We start from the raw sequence: 22,455 nt of genomic DNA on the forward strand, positions 1-22,455 counted from the left end.
TCTTTACCAATTCTCTGGTTTTACCTTTGAGGATTATAGCCCCTGTTACCTCATTATTAATATTAGTGACGATCTCCCGGACTACACCCATCGGATAATTTATCGGCTTTGTTTGGGCTTCCTTAATGAGTGCAATGTCACCCTTCTGCAAAGACTTGTGAGTAACAGGTTTGTATCTTCCTTTCACATTTACAGCCTGACTGACAAGGGTACCTAAAAACTCATTAAGATACACCTCATTAAGCTGATTTCGGACCTTCCTTAGCTTGCTGTAGTTATCCTTTATCAAACTTTGAGGCTGTGCGTCAGTCTGCCAATCAGGGTCCTCAGTAATTTCATGTAATTTCGGTATTACACTCAGTGACACAAGGTCGTGTCCATGAATCAAATTTTCTGGTGTGATAGGGTCTGGTAAAAAGTCATCAGTGTCTCTCAGTGCTTCCTTAAAGGCAATTGGCCTCCTGTTCACCATATGAATCGTTTGAGCTACTATAAACTCAAAATCTCTAAGCTCTAACACATTATTTCTTATGGACCCGTGTATTAATCCTCTCGTGAGCTTAACACAAGTTTCCACTAGTGACCCGAGCTGACTACAGCCCTTGAAGAACTGCTCAAATCTCAAAGGTTTAACCCTCTTCTCCTCAAAATACATTTCAGTCTCGGGGTCGCATAAAAAATCAGTGATAATATTTGAACCAGAAACAAACTGAGATCCCAGATTTGTGATGCATAATTGAGGAATGCCATACTCAAATATGTGCGGTTGAAAAGCTCTCAGAAATTAATTAACGGATGAATCTGTGCATAATTTCAAATTTACTGCACGACTCCACATACAAGACACTCAAAGAATCCAAACTTTGACTCTTTGTCCATTACTCCTCACAAAGAAGGGACCCATGTAATCCATGTATATATAACTAAAAGGTATGTTAGAGGGTTTTAACCGAAACTCCCGGTATGGACTTTGATTCAGTTTGATTGTCCTTTCTTTGAACCTCCTACACCAGATGCAATGCTTCAATGATTTTTTGACAACAGAAAAATAATGAGGAATCCAAAACTGCTTCCCAAGTTCTGCCAACAAGGAATAACAACCAGCATGAGAAAATCTCTTGTGTAAATCAAGAATGATTAACTGAGTCAGTCTGCTATGTTTTGGCAACAAAATGGGAAAATACGATAGTCTTTCGTCTTTCCAACGGCTACACTTACTCTTTACCCTTAACATGCCTTGTTGGTCCGGGTAAACGTTCAACTGAGTAATGATATTAGGGATTTCCTCTACTCTCTTATCTTTATCATTAAAATAGTTAAAAATCTCTGGGAAGTGAATATATTGGTCCCTCAAAATGATCTGCTTGCTAGCTTCAGTGAAGTAATCCTGTTCCACAATTTTTAAGTGAGCGTACTTGCAAGAATTTTTAGCTTTTAACCGAGACTTAAGGTTATTCACAAATAAAAGCACTTTCTTGTACGTTGAAATAAGACAATGTAAATTAGAAAATCGGTCAAGAGATATTATATGTTCAAGGGTACTAGTTTGATCACTCTTAACGTTGGCTTCAAAGTTATGTATTACTTCAACATCCTTATCTGACCTAGCCAAGGGATTAGGAATTACAATGTTAATAAATCGTCCCTACCAAGCATGGAACTTGAACCATCTTTCAAAAAATTTGGTCTAATTAAATAATTTGTTTTCATCAACCTTTTATAAGACAAACATCTCGTGATGCAGTCGGCTGGATTATTGGTACCCGAAACAAACTTATAAGTTATAGGAAACTGTTCACAAAGCTTATTAATCCGAGATATTCTGTTCATCACAAACACAAACCTTTTTTGCATCTTATCCAATTTGTTGTGACATGCATTGAGCCATGAATGAAACAAAACTATCAGAGTAAAGATGCATGTCCACTACCTTGATGGGTTTAATGCAAGAGTCGCCACATAATTCTTGATATAATTCTGCTAAGACCTCTGTGCCGAAACTTACAGCTAAAAACTCCAGAGAAGGGACACTTTTCATTTCAAGCTGTTTATTTACTATTCTATTCGGTGCAGGCAAAAAACTAACTAAATTAGTTTCAATATCCTGAATGTAAACAACTGTCCCATAAATTTGTTTACTACTATCTGTGAATGCAATAAGTCTATAGGAACTGTTTCTTTTGCCATCAAATCTCTTCACCTCTATTACAGGAGCCGCATTGATTTGCTTAGTTATATTTTGCCACTCCCGAACAAGTTCTGGAGACAGTTTGTCATCCCAACCTAACATTTTATTGTACTGTAGGTCATGTAAAAATAGCCGACTCCTGTTTAACAAGGGACCATTAAAATTATAAACATCGTATTGTGAAGCAATCGACCTCAATATTTGTCTCTTCGTACTTGCAGATCCATCAAGTTCCATTTTCTTAGTGGACAACGTGTCACTAACTCTATCCCAACACAGTCCTAACAGTTTAACCTGACTAGGGGTTTTTTCATCTAAATTTGCATCAATATACCTCTGCAAACCCTCGTCATTAGTTACATACTGTTGCAGTTCAAATTGGTAAGGTTGGAAGATACCTTCTAAACATTCATAGGCCCACTTGAGACTTTCGGAATCATTCATAGTGACTGCCCCATTATCCATGTAAAGCAACTGATAAATGAACTTTTTCAAATCCTGAATTGGTTCCGAATCTTCCTCTGCGTTCATTACTAAAATCTTGTACAACCCAAGTAATAAAATAGCGGGTGAATAACGCAACCCAAATGGAAGCCTCTTATTCTTGAATGCAACAACAGAGAAGTCTTTTTTACTAACATTCCGGAACCAAAGGAAGAGGAGTTTACTTTGATCCGACGGACTCAAGGCAATCTGGTTAAAGGCTTTCTTTATGTCAAAGCATAAAAGTTTTTCATCAAATCTAAGATGCAATAAGGAAGAAGTGATTTTCTAGTTTAATGAAGGTCCCGAAAACATAACTTGATTATGGGATAGTGTCCTAGGCTTATCCTTATCAGTTTCACACAAGTTTGACAAAAATACTACACGGCATTTTGTAGTCTGCCGGTCAGGTTTCAACACGGGCATATGAGGAAGGAAGCTATATTCTGGATGATCCTCTAAAAACTGGTCTAACCTTCAGTCTTCTCGATAATACCAATTTCTTCCTTTTTGCTTGAAAACTTGATCTATCAGATCCAAATCCTCATTATTATTCTTAAATTTTCTAAGATTAGCTTTTAAAATAGCTTCTGCTAAATGGTGGTTTTTACCAAGGTGATTAAAACGACCGTTCCACAGTAGAGGCATCACAAGTCTGCCATCCTCGTCTCGCCTGGTGTTATTAAGGACAAACCTAACCGACTTATTATTTAGCTCCATAGAAGTATCATACTTTTCGCTAGCATAATTTGTAAATTTAAAACAACAGCTATCCAGTAACTCATCAGTAGCTCGTTGTAATTCTGACTCTGATACTTTACCTTTATCATTCAAAACACAAAAATTACCTTCAGCCAAAGGAATTAAATCATAATCATTACTTGCCATTTTACCTTCACTCGGGACAAGCAAGCCAGAGGAAATACAATCACTGTCGCTGACAACATTGGTAGCATTAATATTAGTACAATGAGCACTAGCTTCAGAAACATAAGGCAAGTATTCCAAGTCATTTATGAGTTTATCTACTTTGCCGAAAAGCATGACCCCCATGGGAGTTTGAGAGTAAACAGAACATAAATCTTTCCCGAAATTAACCATCGATTCCAGGATGCAATGTGCGGACCCTGTTCCTAAAACAAAATTAATATGCTTTATTTCCTCACCCCCACCGAGTAACTCCCTATCGGCCAAAGAGTAACCCCGCTTCACAAATCCCTGTACAATTTCACTCAATCCAGCTAAGCTTAGTTCAATAGTTATAGAAGGTACACATACTGCCTCAACCGTCCACTCGACACTACCGAATTTCATCGTAACTTCCACCAACTTTGTATCGTACCGTTTAGAGGTGTTAAAGCCATTAACAGTCAATGATATATTTTCCAAGACTCTAAGGTTTTGATTTTCCGCTACCTCGTCAGTAATGAAATTAACGTGGAAACCGCCATCTTTTAATCCACGAATCTGAAACCCATTTTGCAATTCACAAGTGAACGTGGGCAAAATCGATTCACTACTTACTTTACTTTGCAGCACATTCATAATTAGAACAGAGCTACTTGAAATTTGGCGTTTGGATTTTTCTTTACCGTTCTCAAGGGAACCTCCTGAACTAGCGTTTCGAGAATCGCCTTTTACCTTTTCGGGCTACTTTAAGTCTTTCTTTGACTGTCCTTCATCAACTTTAACACAAAGGAAACCAAAGTGCCATTCGGAACAATTAACACAACGTTTTTTGAAACGAAAATGGCAGTTACTAGTATTATGATTTGAGTTACCACACTTCATGCAAAAATTCAAACTACTTAATTTTTCTACTTTAGCCTGTGGAGATCCAAATTTTGGGCCCTTAGAAAGGGAATGTGAAGCTTCCTTACCGTCAATTTTATTACAAATTGTACATCCAAAAAACTTGGTAGACTTAATGTCTTTAACATTAAGATTAACAGCAAAGTTTGAGGCGGCATCGTTTGACCCAGGACTAGTAATTTCTTTAGGATTATCCAATTTCTTCTTATGGCAGTTACCTAATACATGCTTGTAACGCTCACACGCTTCAAAGAAATGGTCATTTATTTCCTTTAAGGAAGGATGAGTTTTATTTGTAATCTGTGTAAGCTGACTTCTAAAAGTTTCATTCAATCCCGTCCAGAAAAAATACTGTAAAAATGAATCTACGTCCATATTAAGACTCCTAACAGACTCTGTAAGCAGTCTCATTTTGCTTATATATTCAAAAGGGTCTTTACGGGAACACAAACTAATTTCTGTAAGCTTCTTAACAATGTTAAACTTTAGTGTCATAGGGGAAGCAAATGCACTTAACAACAATGATTTAGCATCAGAATATGACTGTTTATTAGCCTCCAACGAATCAAGCAGCACCGAAGCACTCCCGCTAACCTGTTGTTTTAGCAATAACAGCTTATCGTACTGGGGATAAGAGAATCTACTTATAGTCTCTTCGAATTGCGCGAGAAATTTAGTCAAGTCTTCCCCTTCCTTACTTGTGAAACGAGGGAGAGGAGCAATAGGACTTTTCAAGAGACTTCTGGCAGTTTCAGTGGAATCTGAAGGAGAAGGTTTCGTCTCTAATAATGAAATGCATTCAACCAGTTTCGAATGATAATTATCACAAGCCGTTATATCAAGACAAAAGTTCGCTTTCATCTTCCTTTTCAGCCCATTTCATAGCCTGAATCTTTAAACTAACAATCTTTAATTCACTGTCAAGATCTTTAATTAACACTATCGTAGTAGATCTTTCTATATCCGAAAATCTAGAAAATGTGTTAATTCTGTTATGCCATTGTGTTGCCTGAGACAGCAAATGCTTCTTAGAGTTTAACAGTAGCTTTAACTCAGACATTATGACAACAATTTGAAGCTATTCACATACAACGAAATTGAAGGATACGAAATCTTAAAAAAAACAGCAAGACGACCGAGACAATTAAGACCATTAAGGTCAACGAAATAGCAGAACTAGCCACATGTACCGAAGATAAAAGATTAAAGCAAAATTATAATATAAGCCCTAAGACAGCCCTCTTCTGAAACCAATCAACCAACATTTCACAATAACCTTTACTCTCATCCCACTGGGGATGCCATGGACTAAACTTTATAGTAATGAACAATATAAGTAAAACAATTATAATTTAAAAATATTTGTTAATTTAATGTTCCTGTGCAATTACCATTCATGTGAAATTTTAACACTCGAAATGTTGGTTGATAAGGACAGGTGTGCTTTCAGAGAGGCAACCTAGCCAGCGATAACCCAATCACTGAATAGGTGATGCAGAGCCTCCCCAATCCGTTACTGAATAGTCCCGCCCTTGGAATTCTGAAAATTTGAAAGCACCTCTGAAACCACTTTCCAAATGTAAATAAAGAGGCAAACAGCACTAAATAATATTGTTAAAGACCCAAGTAAAACAGCAAAATCAATATTAAAATTAAATATATTAAGTGAAGACGCTCCGAAACTAATGTCACCTAAACAGTGCATCAATAACTGTCTTTAGCACAACCTATATCAGAACCGTCAAAACTTTAATCTTAATGAGGGAAGATTAATTCGAAAACCAATTGTAAATAACCTGTCACTCATACTGGACTTTTAAACATGAATAAAACTATGGCAAATCGCCTCAAATATAAGTTACATATTTCCAAGGGTTATTTATTTTATCAGGTTGAGAGCAAATGGAACCTTAAGAACGCTAAAGGCCTTAAGTAAATGTGGCTTAAATCACCATTGAAATACCGCATCTGATATTCAGGGTGACATACCTCAAGCACATTCGTTCCTTTAAGTAATTGCTAAGGAGTAGAAGGAGGATCGCCGTGTCGATGGTGGGTAGCGATGCAGCTAAGAAGTAAGTCGGTTGACTGATCCAGTCGAGAGCCATCTACAGGCTATAGTTTTCTTAGGCGGTCATGACAAAGGACCTTGCGCCCATACGAACAAATATGTGGGACAAGGAGGGAGAGTATGGTCCCTCGATATAATAAGTCTTCAGGTACAGTGGTAGGAGTGAAAGAACCGTCTTCCCTGGACTGTAACTAGCTTCTCTTTTGCTTCCATCCGACCCTTCCATTGTCGACTGCTGTCTTAACAAACTTCTGGAGAAACGTATAAGCAGCAGTACGGTTGTTTACATCAAAGAATCAGTTTACCGTGAGAAACCAAATATTGTCACCCGAATTGATGGGTATTTTGCCACTAAAAAAAAAGGGTCATCAAGGGAAACTGATTGCACAAAAGTTTAAATGTTTAAAAATCCATGATTCAATCTATACAAAATAAATGCAAAAATATATTTTTCTTTACATTAACTGACATGTTCCAAAGTTTCCCTGAAATTTTTACAGACATACCTAAGTGTACCGACTTGACAAAGCATGAGGTTAAGATCAGAGAAGATGCTAAACCATTCAAGCAAAGAGCTTATCATGTATCACCCTTTCTTCAAGAAATTTTGAAAAAGGAAGTTGAATATTTGTTGCAGCACTGATTGGCAGAGCTCAGTTCAAGTCATTACAGTTCTCCTTGTGTGTTAGTGAAGAAACCAGATGGCTCATTTAGGATGTGTACTGATTATAAAAAACTGAATTTCATCAGTGTAGCTGATAATTATCCCTTACCTCTTATCGATCAATTCATAATATTTGGCAAGCCAAGTTTGTTTCTAGAGTAGTGAAAGAGTTACCAAGATTTGAATGTGCTTAGAGTTTATTGTCTATTTTGTGCAAGTTTTTCAGCCATAATAATTTCCCTGATTGTTTGTATAATCTTGTTGTGTAAAGAGAGAGAACATTTTTGGAGATAGCAGTGTAATTGTAGATTATTTATCCCGTACTGAATCAGTGGATTCGAACCCAGGATAATTAATCTTCTGGGGAGAGGAATATTATATGATGTTATAACATATATAACCATTCTACAAGTGTTATATGTGTGTCTGTGAAAATTTTTATGTTTTTGTTGCAGATTCGTCATTTGTTGTAATGATATAATTTTAAAATGTCTTTTTCTTACAGATAAATTGTGTATCTTGTAATCTTAAAATGTCTTGATATGTTTTTCCCATTTGTTTAAAATGTTGTGCAGTGTAATACACTGAGTGTTATTAACTCAGATTCTTAGCGTGCTGGGGAGAGAGAGAGAGAGAGAGAGAGAGAGAGAGAGAGAGAGAGAGAGAGAGAGAGAGAGAGAGAGAGAGAGAGATTTTTGAACCATAACTGTTTTCCTGCTATATTTACACAGGTGTTTGGGAGTCGTGTAGGGAGGAAGGCAAAGAGCCCTCTTGACTTATAGTGACGAGTTTGACAGCCAATGGGCGAATTGCCTGTTATGCATTTGTTGTGTGTGCCTATCCCCTGGTTATCATCTGTGGCTATGCCTATTATCTTTTCGTAATCTGAGAAAGAATGAGTAAGAAAGAGAGTTGGAGTTGACACGTTGACAGCCGGCCAGTTTTGGGTCCAAAAATACTTCCTTCTGTTTGTTCAATTGTGTGAGTGTCCATTGAAATGTCAGTCATTGATAAAAGCCCTGGCATATTTCCTTCTGAGCCTAGATCCAGTCTTGTATGTATACCATACATGTATACTGGTATGTATAATGTATGTATACTTTATGTATCATGTATTCTGGGAGGGTTTGAAGATAATAGAGGAGTGCTGTATGAGAAAGCGTTAGTTAGGAACAGGGGCTCCTGGCAACAGGTCCCGTCTCACTCTCTCTCTCTCTGTTATTGCTCACTGGTGGCTCTCATATTGGTAAAAATTTTGTTAAACTCACCCAAAAAGTATATTCATCTTGTAAGAGGTGATCCAAGGTATTTGTGCTGTACAAGCTTTGTGTAAAGTGTGTGATGGTACATTTTTACAAAAGGTAATGTGATGTTTACTGGTTTTGTTATGTTAAGAGTTAAAGTGATGTTCTAGGTGAAAGAGAATTATTATTTTGATAAGAGATAAACATATCTCTTATTGTGAGTTATAATGTGTCTTGCTGCTAATTATATATCATTGTGTATGTCATTGTGACTTGGCAGTGTTGTCTATGAGAAATTCTTAGAAAGACGTGAGTTTAACCTTTTTTTAAAAGTGAAGGTAATCTTTTGAAAGAGTGATATAATTTTTAAACATATTTTTGTCTTAGAAATGGTGGTTGGTATATTTCCATTTTTGCATATTTCATTCTTATATGTCTGTGTTATCATATTACTAAAATTTTATAATCACTGTGTTACCAAGTTTTGTGCTGGTGATTACTTAGTATTTTGTTAGTGCATAGTTATTATTGAGATTTCAGAAAATATTTATGTGGATTCCAGTCAGTAATATTTTGGTGAACAGTTGTGTGGAGTTTAATTAATCAGGTATATGTTTAAAACTTGAGTGATAGTTAATGGTTTGAATCTTATTTAACCAAATTGCTTTCTTAATAAATTAAAGTTTTGTTAATTAAACTTGACTGAGAAATACTTAAATAATATACTGTTATCAATTAATAATAAATCCTTTTGAGATTGTGAACTCTGCATATAACTTTTGAACTTAGAAATAAATTTGTTTGTTTAAAGTCTTAAAAGCTCAGCATTTAATTTTGACCACCAGTAATTAGAGAAATTAATGAATGTGTACAAGGTAAGTGATATATGTTTGTTCACCTGAGACTTATCTAGGTAAAATAGAACCAGAGAAACCTTTATAGTGTTTGTTGGAGTGATTCCCAATTTCCACTAGTCTGTTTATAACTTGTTAATTGTTACCACACCCATAACTTGATAAAGTTACATTGATTTTCTCAATTGATAAGTAAGTTTATGGGATCACTGTACCTTTAGAGATTCCATCATAATATCTTTGTTAGGAGGTTTCAGGTAACTGGTCGATGTGAGGTAACTTTTGGTATTATTATTTGTGTAATAACCAGGTGCTTGATCACTTCATGACAATAATATATATATATATATATATATATATATATATATATATATATATATATATATATATATATATATATATATATATATATATACTATATATATATACAATATGTGATTATATATATATATATATATATATATATATATATATATATATATATATATATATATATATATATATATATATGTGTGTGTGTGTGTGTGTGTGTGTGTGTGTGTGTGTGTGTGTGTGTGTGTTGTGTTGTGTGCATGTGAATTTTTGTTACATACGCTGCGCCGTTTCTTATTTTCACAAACATTAAACTACAAGTGTCACTTAATATTCTCATTCAGCCTCGGAATAAGATACCCTGAAGGGGAATTCATAAGTGCTAAGCGATCCGAGAGCAGTGCGACTCGAACCAATGAATGGTTGGGGAACGACGAATTTTAAGTGACGTGAGATGTCCCTTAGTGACGGATCGGCTATCACTTATAAATTCCCCTTCAATTTATTATTATTCTGAGGTGGATGAAATTGATACCAAACAGCATTTGTAACTTGATGTTCGTCGATATACATACATACAAACATATCTATGTACATATTATATATATATATATATATATATATATATATATATATATATATATATATATATATATATATATTTATATTATATAGACATATATATGTATATATACATATATAATATACATATATATAGATTTATACACACACACACACACACACACACACACACACACACACACATATATATATATATATATATATATATATATATATATATATATATATATATATATATTTATATATATATATATATATATATATATATATATATATATATATATATATATATATATATATATATATATATATATATATGTATATGTATGTATGCATGTATGTATGTATGTATACAGTATATATATGCATATATATGTATATATATGTATATATATATATATATATATATATATATATATATATATATATATATATATATATATATATATATATATAAAGTTTGAAGAATTACATTTCGTAATTGAAGGTTCAAGTTCCTTTAGTTTCAAAGTGATTCCAAGTTTCTGTGATTTCATTTTTTCGCCAACAAAAGCTGCTCTGTACTTGACAGCACTGCAGTGGGAGCGATGCGGAATGTTTAGGTTTCAAGTGGGAAACTCTTTCTTTCTTTCATCCTAGCAATAACCGAAAGTTTTTAAAAGAGTGAATGTTCTATTGTTTTGGATCATTGTTTTCCTTTGTAGGAAACGTATTTTTGCCGCTAAATTACTAGGATTTTAATGCGTTGAGGTATGTTGCCATGTCAGAGTTCCCATGATTTTACTTGAATTTCTTTTTATATGTAGAATTTTTCATTTTAGTTACATTCTTCCAATGAATAATTTATTACCTTTATTACCGATAGAAAAGGCAGCGAACGTTATACTTAATCACTCGGAATATATGACAATACATGGAATTACTTTGGTCTCCAGAAGTTGCTTTCCTCACTGGTTAAAAATCACACCGTCCGACCGATTCATTTAATGTGAGTAACTGGTTTAAAAAGTAATGGTCGTCACCCGGAATAAGTTTTACTAAAAACTTACAACATGATATCTGGACAAAACCCTTTCACACACCCTTCGTTCATTAATTCTTAGATGTACTCAGCCTATTTCTCATACTCAGTGAAATGATTCAGTCATGTAATCATTATTTAAAATTTGCCGATTCAAAACACTTCAAATAAATGTTAGTAAATCCAACTGCAAATCTTAAAATACTCCTTGTAGTAAACACAACTTCAAGTATAAGATGGGAGAGTTAACAGCTTCTCAATTCAGTAAAAATAAGTTAACAACCCAGCTAGTCCTTTACCCCCTCAAAGAGTCCCAACAATATATCATAAAACTTCATTGAACACATTTTTCTGGCTGTTGTATCGCTACAGTCTCGCGGTGCAGGTATCTCGAACTGGTGACAAACATCGTCATAGAACACATCTTATCGACCTCTGTGGTTTAACAAATATTATATCCATTAAAAAACTTCTACAGTTAGTGGATGCTTATTGTTAAAACTCAGTGTGTGAATTGAACTCATAAAATCGCTGTAAAAATGAAGTTATTTTGGACGAAAAAGTCCAGGAGCACTGTTAAAATTAAACAAGACTTTGCAAAAAAAAAAAAAAAAATTGACCTGCGCTTATCCAAAATCCACTGCATTTTAACCCTATGCCAGCATAGTTTCTGGAGTCATCAGTATAAATAGGAGTACCATTTACATGCTGTGAAGTACTGTATATTCTAAAAAGATAAAATGTATTATGTCCGTTGACATAATTGCCAGCCAAAATAAAATATACGGAAAAATCAGCTGACCATGCCCAGCTTTCCGTTAGTTTCATTCTCTCTCTCTCTCTCTCTCTCTCTCTCTCTCTCTCTCTCTCTCTCTCTCTCTCTCTCTCTCTCTCTCTCTCTCAAAAAAAAAAAAAAAAAAAAAAATGTACGGTATCTCAGATGGCATATAGAAGTATATATTTTAAGTATATAATTTTTATATTTATTTTCTATGGTTTTTATCTAATATCATTCTTCATTTTTTACGTTTATATTTTAACGCTGAATTTTACTAGTATATTATGTTACCAATCACCTTTTCAATCAATCACAGTATTAATTGATATATTTCATCTTCATCGCTGCGCTGAATAATCCTGATGGGCTCCGGCGCTTAGTCTTCAAGACCTAAATTTCATAATCAGTCAGTCAATAAGCACACCAAATTTTAATATCCAATTCATATACCACTTGTAAATTTGGGATTCTACAGCTTGGAACCACCAGCGTATGAAAATGAAATTCATAAAGAATCTCACCAGCATCCTACTAAAATGGTCTCAGCCGGAGAGGTATTCTGGTCAGATTTCTATCCTATTGACTGCAAGACGGCTCGATTTTAAGTAGTAACGGAAGGGTCTACGTATTTGGTGCTGAGAGATGCCCTTTTTATGACCCGAAAGGGTTATAGGATCCAAGGATATCGAGTTCATATTGGTTTCAAAGTTTGAAGCTCATAAAAGGCAGCATTTATAAATACTTCGCATTTATAAGTCACTTGGCTCATTTATAAATACTTTGCATATATAAGTCAACTTGGCTCAAGCAGTCCTGTATATGTCTCTCCAGACAGCTCTCTTGAACTGACAGTAAACAGCAGTTTTATAATTATTTTCGAATGGCAGACCAAGGAAACCTCAATCTCTCTACTATCTTATATTCAGTAGAAATCATGGATGAAGACGTCGATCATCATCGCCAGTCAGTAGAAATCATGGATGCTGGCCTGAGTCATTGTTGCAGCTCGGTAGAAATCATGGATGAATCCCTCAATTAGTACAAATCAGGATGTAGCCAACAATCAGTAGAAATCAGGGATGCAGCTAGACAATCAGTAGAAATCAGGAATGCAGCCAACAGTCAGTAGAAATCAGGGATGCAGCCAACAGTCAGTAGAAATCAGGGATGCAGCCAACAATGAGTAGAAATCAGGGATGCAGGCTTCGATCATTATGGCCGTTTTGTAGGAGTCACGGATGTAGCTCTTGATCTGTAGCAGCTCTTGATCTGTAGAAATCAAGATGCAGCCCTTGATCGTCCTCACCGGTCTGTAGAAATCATGGATGCAGCTCTTACATCGTCGTCCCCAATCAGTAGAGGTGGTAGATGCAGCCCAACCATTGATCATCATGGTTGGTCAGCGGGTAATCATGAGTGCCGCTCTCAGTTGTTGTCGCCGGTCAATATAAATCTTGGTTGCAGCTATCAATCGGTGTTTCAGAGGCCTTATGCATCCAGTACCTGCATCTTCCTGTGAATACAGGAGTCCCCAGTTGTGCCATGAAACCACAGTGCCGTGCCAAGCACCAACTAGCAGCCCGACGACAACAACCATAGACAATGGTGACTGTGTGAAGTTCATTTGCAAGACAGAAGAAACGGCTTGTTGAGACACACCCAAGATAGAATAAGAGGGTCTCTGTGAATGTAAAAGACTAAATGTGTGAATTGCTGGAAATTTCTAATTGCTTTTATAAACACCGATGAAATAAAAAAAAGTTTTACGAATTACAATACATATTTTGAGATACGTTGATGACAAAAAAGGTCTTAGAATAAAATATGTAATAAAGATTTTTTGTCTGGAGAGAAACGAGTCTTGGTCTACATAGTGAGCATTTTAAAGAGTTGTCGAATTCAAAAGTAAAAATACCAACAGATCTGAATGATGGAGAGCAATATTTATACACATTTGAGAACAGATGTAGAATGGACTTGTGGATGATGTTTAAAATGGAAAGGTGACAGAAACTGGAGAGAAAGGCTAAATGAGGACGCGTTCCCGAATATTCAAATAATTTCGTAATAACATGGCAGCATTTTAAAATTATTCCTGGCACGCTGAAACCTTCGTAAAGCAATGTCCCATGTATAGGCAATATTTGGGCGGACCCTTTCGCAATCTCAGACTCTATCACAAGCTTCTACATCTTTGCTTTATTTTCACATATGTAAGTTTAATAGCTTCAGAACATTGCACATTTTTCTCAGATAATTTAGCATCAGAGGAACAACTATTCAGAAGATAGTGCTTTGATACGTTTTGATACACTTATGAAAATTTTTTTATACCAGTACCATTCATATTTACATCAAACATGATTATATTTTGAAAACAAGTTTTCATTGAACAACAGTTAAGCGTAAGTTCTCGGGTTAAGTGTAATAAGGAAAGAAAGAAATGAATTCCATATTGCATTTCCATCATAAGTTCAACGAATGCTCTGTTTTGTTATATGTTCATTACAATTAATTCAATTTCAATTAATAATACAGTAAGAAACGAATGCAATATTTTGTCATAAAATAACAGATCTTATCAGATTGGGAAAATATCAAGGGGAAATATCAAAAATAATTTTAGCGCCAACCTCCAAGAGGAAAATATTCATGGGCACTACTGTAAGTCAATACAACTCCCTCCCAGTTTGCCTTCAGTGGCACGTCTTCATGAATTCAGTTTATTCCCTGGAATCCCAGACAACTCTCTCTCTCTCTCTCTCTCTCTCTCTCTCTCTCTCTCTCTCTCTCTCTCTCTCTCTCTCTCTCTCCTTTTCTCCTTCATCTCATATACGTCAACTTGAGGGAACTACAAAAGGATTTTCTCGTTGCACCAGATGTCGAAATTTGTAAATAATCTCCATTTTCAGCTGTTTTCTAATAGCAAGCCCTTCATTCACTTCTTTTTCTTTCTCATGTTTTTAACGTAAACGAAGTCGGTAAGATTTTCTTCACTTTTTTGTTTAAAAAAGTGAGAACCACACTTCGGATTCGACTTCTTATTTTGGCTATAGTTTGCAAACCGCCTCCTTATTATAATGCATATGATACTAGGAATCTTGTCTCTCAAAAATATATATAAATATACACATATACACACACACACACATATATATATATATATATATATATATATATATATATATATATATATATATATATATATATATATATATATATAATGTGTGTGTGTGTGTGTGTGTGTGTGTGCATGTGTATAACTGAATTCTGAAAATATGGAAGGTGATCAATATATAAATTAGGACAAAATCCGCGAAGGAAAGAATAACAATGGAGTACTGCAAGGCCTTTTGACTTCTTGTCCTTTACTTAGCAGACTGAAGAAATATAAAAATAAGTTTACAAAGAAAGCTTGTATAAATGACAGAGGGGGATTACAAAGGAAAAAATATGTACCTGGAATCCAACACAATTGAAGAATTAGTAGACCTACCAAAACAGGGTTAATTATTTAAGAGGTGTTACAAAAGATTAGGCCCAACATCTCAGAAGCAGGGACAGGACAGTTAAAAGATTATACAAGGAAGGTGACTGACCACTAAAAATCATTTTAAGTGCAACTCACTCCTTTTGGTAAACAGTAACAATTTTTGCAAGGTGAACATTTAAAAAAATATATTAAACATACGAATATATGGAAAATATATAAGGTAACTAATTTGTAATTAAGTCAGTGATTTTATCTTTTAGGTAATTCTTGAACATTTTATTAATACAGGGGTCCAAATACATGCCAGGGTTAAGGTTAAAATTGCAACTGGAAGTAAGCTGTATAATAGCGGATTCTAAAAGATTTCATGGAGAAATCTTTAAGCCCCGTGCACATTATGCATCATGTAGCAGCCACGTGATGCAGCAGTGGTGCTGAATAAAATGACTGTACTGCAACACTGCTCACTTGTTCTCTTGCAATAGATGTGGTGAAAATAAATGCCTGTAAATGGCAGATGAGGTTCTCCACAAGAGATGAATAGCGTCATTTTCTCAGTTCTGTTAAATGGCTAGAAAATAATAACATTCCCACTACTCTGCACAGTGTGAAAGTCATAAAACACCTGTGGTATAGGGTTTGTAACCCAACATCGTGTATTTCTATGCATCTTCCTGGTTTAAATGTATATTAATGTGGTGCAGAAGTTAAGGAATGTATGATAGCTGATGGGTTTAAGAAGGGAAGCTGCCTGGTTTGGCACTGAGTGAGATAGAGGTGAAAAAAAGCCATTTTGTGCAGGAGTGGTAAGCATAAAGGGTCAGTGTGTTGAGGATAGGTGAAAGTGTACAGCTTGGGAAGTTGTATTGATTGTGGAATCAATGAAACTTTGGGCAGGATTAAGAGTACGTATGTGTTAGTATGAAGATTGTATGGGGTAAGATTGAGCCTGGCAAAAGGAAAAGTTCTGATAGAGAATGTGTGTGGGCCAGGATTGAAAGAGAATTAGAGTACAAGAGTTTCTTGAAGTGTTTGAATCTGTGCATTGCAGGTTTTTAGAGCATGCCAGTGCGCAAGTAGGTAAATGAGAGAAAAATGGCATATTGGGAAGGCAGAGCCCTTGGGGTACATGAGATAAGAGCCTGTAGAAATATGTTCGGAAAAGGAATTCATTAGAAAACGATTTTGAAGGAAAAATATTTACAAAATTTACTTTTGCGAGAGAAAATGAGCTTCTTACTACCTTTTTGTTTCAAGATAAAGTCAGTCGGCAGTGAGTGACTTTAGGTTTAGGGAGTGGGAATAAGAGTGGTGAAAAGAGGAAATGAGAGACCTAGTGGAAAAAGAAATTGCAAGGCAGATTGGAAGACTGTGCAGGAATACAGTAGGATAGATCAGGTCCTCAGGAGGAAGGTGAGAGAAAGAAAGAGAAGTCTTGTAAGGAAAATTAGAAGAAAGGGAGTAAGGACTTCATTAGGAAAAATAACTTTGGAAAGAAAGTAAATGCAGATAAGGTTAATGAGCAAACATGAAGCCGCATCACCAACGTGTTGATGGGATGGAGCCATTTCAAAAGTCTGCGCAGTGGTGCATCAGCAGTCGGAGTGGTAGGACGTCCGCTCAGCACGTCCACTCAGCTCCAGCGCCGATGGGCAAACCGCACATTACTCCATATGATGAAACTGTGACAGAGGGTTTGGTAGGTGCGTTCGTCTATGACATTGTTTTGTTTTAATGTCCTTAAAAATCTGTTTATCTTATCCTCTGGTTTGATGATATTATATTGGTCTGGAGAACCTATTCTTTCGAATTTGGAGTAATGTGTGGTTTGCCCAAAGTGCACAAGGTAGGTACTCCAATGCGGGCCATTCTCTCTTCTGTGAATACAGCAAATTATAAAATTGCTAAATACCTTGTACCAATATTAGAACCCTTAGCCATAAATTCTTACCCTATAAGGAACTTGGCTAGTTTTAAAGATGACATTATCAAAGAGGATTCTGACTTATACATGGTTAGCCTGGACGTGGAATCTCTATTCACAAATGTCCCTGTGGGAGAGACCATCGAGATTATTCTAAATAAGTTGTTTTCCAGTGAAGATGCTTTATTTCATAATTTTAGCAGGACGTTATTTAAACAATTTTTAGAATTAGCCGTCATGGACACCACCTTTATTTTTTAAGGACATTGTGTATAAGACAAGTGGATGGGATGGCAATGGGTTTCCATCTAGGCCCAGTGTTCGCCAACTTCTTTATGAGCTCTCTGGGATAGCAGGATCTGAATAGTTAGTTTCTCTCTTGCTTTCCACCCGTTTTTTACAAACGTTACGTCGATGATAAGTTCGCTTTGTCTAAACATGATTTTAATGCTGACTCTTTTTTAGACTATATTAATACTCGACACCCGAACGTAAAGTTTACCCTGAAGAAAGAATATATAATAATTTACCGTTCCTGGATGTTCTAGTCTCTAGAACTGAACAAGGTTTTTGTACAGCGATTTATAGGAAAGATACTGTTACAGGTTTTGGCACGAATTTTATAGCTTCCATTTCTACTTTCCTCCACAGGGCTTTTACGCACACATCGAATTGGATGACCTCCCATGAAGAGATCGTAACCCTGGTTAACCACTTCAAAAACATCTGTTTTCCTCAAAAGCTCTTTTTCAGAACCTTAAACAAGTTTTTAAAAGAAAAAGAGGAAAAATCCACGGCTATCCACGCTACAAAAAATGAAAATGTTTACAACATTCCCTTACCTATACGATGAAAATTGTAGGAAAAAATGTTTAAATTTATTTCAGAGAGAACTGCCTGCCTTGAATCTAAAATTAATCCCAAAAAATGCTTGCACCATCGGGTCCTTATTCAAGCTCAAGGACAAAATTAGTCCGTTGTTTACATCCAACGTCGTTTACAAGTATACTTGCCCCAGGTGTAACGAGGGGATTTATGTTGGATGTACCATAGAGGAGTTAGTTTCATAACCGGAAGCAGATTGTCCAACCCAGAACAGTCCAACAGAAGGAATCATTCCAAATTATGCAAAACATCCATAGACAACAAAGACTTTAGAATAATAGAACAAATACAGAATGACAACTACTTAACAACTTTAGAGTCCATAATGATAAAGTTAACTGTTCCATCATTGAACACCCAAATATCATCTACTCTATTGTTTATTGCTTGATGGCCCTATTTACCTTATCGTCACCTTGTTTTTTTTTTTATTTCTGTTTTGTTTTGTACTTTTTCTCTCCTTGTTTCAATAGTTTCATTTTAGCTCCCGTCTGGGTAGGTCCTTTTTTTAGTGTCATGGTGCTTCTGATATTTTTAAATGAGTTAACATTTTAAAAGAGATAATACTATAGTGTTTTTATTAGTTGTTATAATAAATGTTTTTATGAATAATTATTGAGTCAACTCACTGTATTTCAGCCTTGAAGGTGCAACAGTGTAGTTGTGAAACGTCGGCATTAGAAATAAACTATAAATTGTATGGAGTGCCTTTCCCTGAATGCCTACGAGTATGATTTCGAGAGCTGCAGTTCTGGTGTTGAGTATGAATGTGTAAATATACATGCATGTGTGTATATATATATATATATATATATATATATATATATATATATATATATATATATATATATATATATATATATATATATATATATATATGTGTGTGTGTGTGTGTGTATATATATATATATATATATATATATATATATATATATATATATATATATATATATATATATATATATATTATATATATACATATGTATATTATATATGTATATATATATATATATATATATATATATATATATATATATATATATATATATATATATATATATATATATATATATATATATATATATATATATATAATATATATATATATATATATATATATATATATATATATATATATATATATATATATATATATATATATATATATATATATATATATATATATATATATATATATATATATATATATATATATGTCTGGGTTCTCATTGGATAACAGTGAGATATGTGATGACCTGTCGTTGGCTCTCACGGTAGGTGCATTTGTGGTGACATTGGAATTTGCTCAGTCGGATACAACAGAACTATTTGATCATGGGCCCAGCACATGGAAATGGCATGATAGGACATTGAACTGATGTGCCGGAAGTGTCCAGATTTTGGGGAGGGGGGAAGGGATGTGCGTGTGTGTGTGCGATTTATCTAAAATATTTATGGGAGGAACAGGTCTCTCGCGGGGGAGACTGCCTCGATCTTGTATGGATCGTGTGTGTTTAGCCTGGTGTAGTGCTTAAAAATCGCTGCTATGAAGATACATTATTTACGGCCACAGAATGTAAGGAAAAACGCACAGTGACATTTATATCTTTTTCAGACTAGAAGGAAAACCCCCTGTTTGGAAGCTGTGAAACTGAACGATGTCCACTTAGTGAATTTGCCCATTTGTACATTTTTTATTTATGTCTTGAATATATACATTAATTCCAGGTTTTTTTTATAATGAAATGTTTCTCTCAACAGAAATCGAACATCATCCTGGAGGATGAATTTTTGGACTTTGTTTTTACTCTTACATACGATATGACTTTTATTGTGGTCGTTACGACCTATTACTTTGCTTGATGTCAAGGGAATTATACACTAGTATTGCTTTGCATAAAATAATGATTATGCTTGTTTGTGAAACAGTATTTTCCCTAGTTATGTTTTCCATTGATGGAGGGTGGAGTCACTCCATTTCATGACCGTAGCTTATGCTGAGTTACTCTCATTAAATTTGTCAATAAAGTCTAGTTTTGTATATTGGTGTCTCATTTTAGTAGTCCTTTGTGTAAAGATAAGTTTAGGAGAGAAGTTTTGACAAAAGAGAGGGGATCTGCTGACCCAAGGAAGTGCCATGGCAACCAGAGACACCTCAAGAAAAGTGAGATATTTGATTCTGTTCTTAAAACAGATACACTCAATAAAGATGGCCCTCAGAACCCAGGGCCGTTAACATATATATATATATATATATATATATATATATATATATATATATATATATATATATATATATAGTTACAGTCAACATGCGTAATCAGTCATTACTGCGTATCACGCGTAATGCACTTAGGGGACATTTGATCCCCCAGGAGCTAGTACTAAACACGGCGAAACAGTGAGTCACCTACACTGTTTCGCTGGGTTTAGTACTAGTCCTGGCGGGTCAAATAATACCATAAATGTTTAGTACTAGCTCTGGGGGGATCAAATGTCCCTAAGTGCATTCTGCGTGATGACTGAAATTTCAGTCATTACGTGTAATGACTGATTACTGCGTGTTGACTGATTACGCGTGTTGAATGTAACATATATATATATATATATATATATATATATATATATATATATATATATATATATATATATATATATATATATATTTGTAACTCTCCTATGAGTTATAGTCTAGAAGTAAGTGAGGTCATTACACAAACACACACAGGCACATGGAAATATTAAACCAGAATTATAAGGAACATAAATGAGATATGAGGAAATAATCAAGATATGTAATTACACAAATAACACCTGTTCCCACTAATCAATCACAGCACAACTCTTACGTAAATAAAACAATTCTTAACTTACGAATACATCACAAATGTAAATACTTCACAAACACTCTTCACGTATGTAGAACAAAATAAAGGTACCACCACAGAACAGCTCAAGGGAAGTTAAAGGTCCCTCAGTGTGAAAGCAAAAAACACCAATCACAAAGCCAAGGAAGAAAACATAAAACAAGAAGCAGGAAGGAGTCTGGAGGGAAGGAAAGGAAGGGTGGTAGTGTACATAAACAAAGATTCTTCAACATACATGATTAATTCATATCATATCAGTAAATACAAGTATGGTTCGTAGCTGCTCCCCAGCCCTAAAAGGCGGCGTAGAAGTGCCATGATTACCATCCATATCTGGTGGATGGCAAGTGGTCTGATAAGACTGGCATAAGAGTATTTCCACACAGATACAGGTTGAAATGTAGAAGTGCAAGTACTACGCCATAGAGCTCTTGCTGTACAGTAGGTCAACACTTCTGAGTGGCAGAGAACTTCTGGAAAAGTATGAAACATGAAGTAATGGGGATTCATCAAATGGCTCTTCATCATTGGACTGCAGAAGCACAGCACCAATACCTGTGTTGCAAGCATCAACCTGCAGATAAAAGGCTTGTACACATCTGTGCATTTCAAGATTGGATGGGAGGTTAACATAGTTTTTAACTGATTGAAAAAGTCTTGGCATTCTGGTGACCAAATAAATTTTGCTTTAGCTGATGTGAGCTCATAGAGAGGTTTTGGAACAAGAGCAAAGTTTTTACAAAATCTACTATAATAAGCAGATAGAGAGAGAGGGAAAGGAAGGGTGGTAGTGTACATAAACAAGGATCCTTGAACATAAATGATTAATGCATATCATATCACTAAATACAAATATGGTTTGTAGAAATGTATATATATGTATGTATATATACACACTTATACATGTGTATACATATATGTATATATACGTACATACGTATAACTTATACATACAGTATATACAATATATATATATATATATATATATATATATATATATATATATATATATATATATATATATATACATAGATATATATATATATAGATATATATATATATATATATATATATATATATATATATATATATATATATATATATATATACATAGATATATATATATAGATATATATATATATATATATATATATATATATATATATATATATATATATATATATATATATATATATATATATATATACCATATATATATATATATATATATATATATATATATATATATATATATATATATATATATATATATATAT

At 34.5% G+C, this 22,455-nt stretch overlaps 1 protein-coding gene across 1 annotated transcript; it reads right to left on the bottom strand.

Annotated features, from left to right (window-relative positions):
• Window positions 1–1,855: 1,855 nt before the first annotated feature.
• Window positions 1,856–2,719, bottom strand: LOC136839445 (uncharacterized). The gene has a single exon (XM_067105504.1). The coding sequence runs from the start codon at window positions 2,717–2,719 to the stop codon at window positions 1,856–1,858; it is 864 nt and encodes a 287-aa protein (XP_066961605.1).
• Between the last annotated feature and the right edge of the window lie 19,736 nt (window positions 2,720–22,455).

Source organism: Macrobrachium rosenbergii, chromosome 1 (assembly GCF_040412425.1).
Source record: "Macrobrachium rosenbergii isolate ZJJX-2024 chromosome 1, ASM4041242v1, whole genome shotgun sequence".
NCBI lineage: Eukaryota > Metazoa > Arthropoda > Malacostraca > Decapoda > Palaemonidae > Macrobrachium > Macrobrachium rosenbergii.

Excerpts from the sequence above, each read along its gene's own strand:
- LOC136839445 (XM_067105504.1), bottom strand. The coding sequence starts at position 2,719 with ATGAACGCAGAGGAAGATTCGGAACCAATTCAGGATTTGAAAAAGTTC.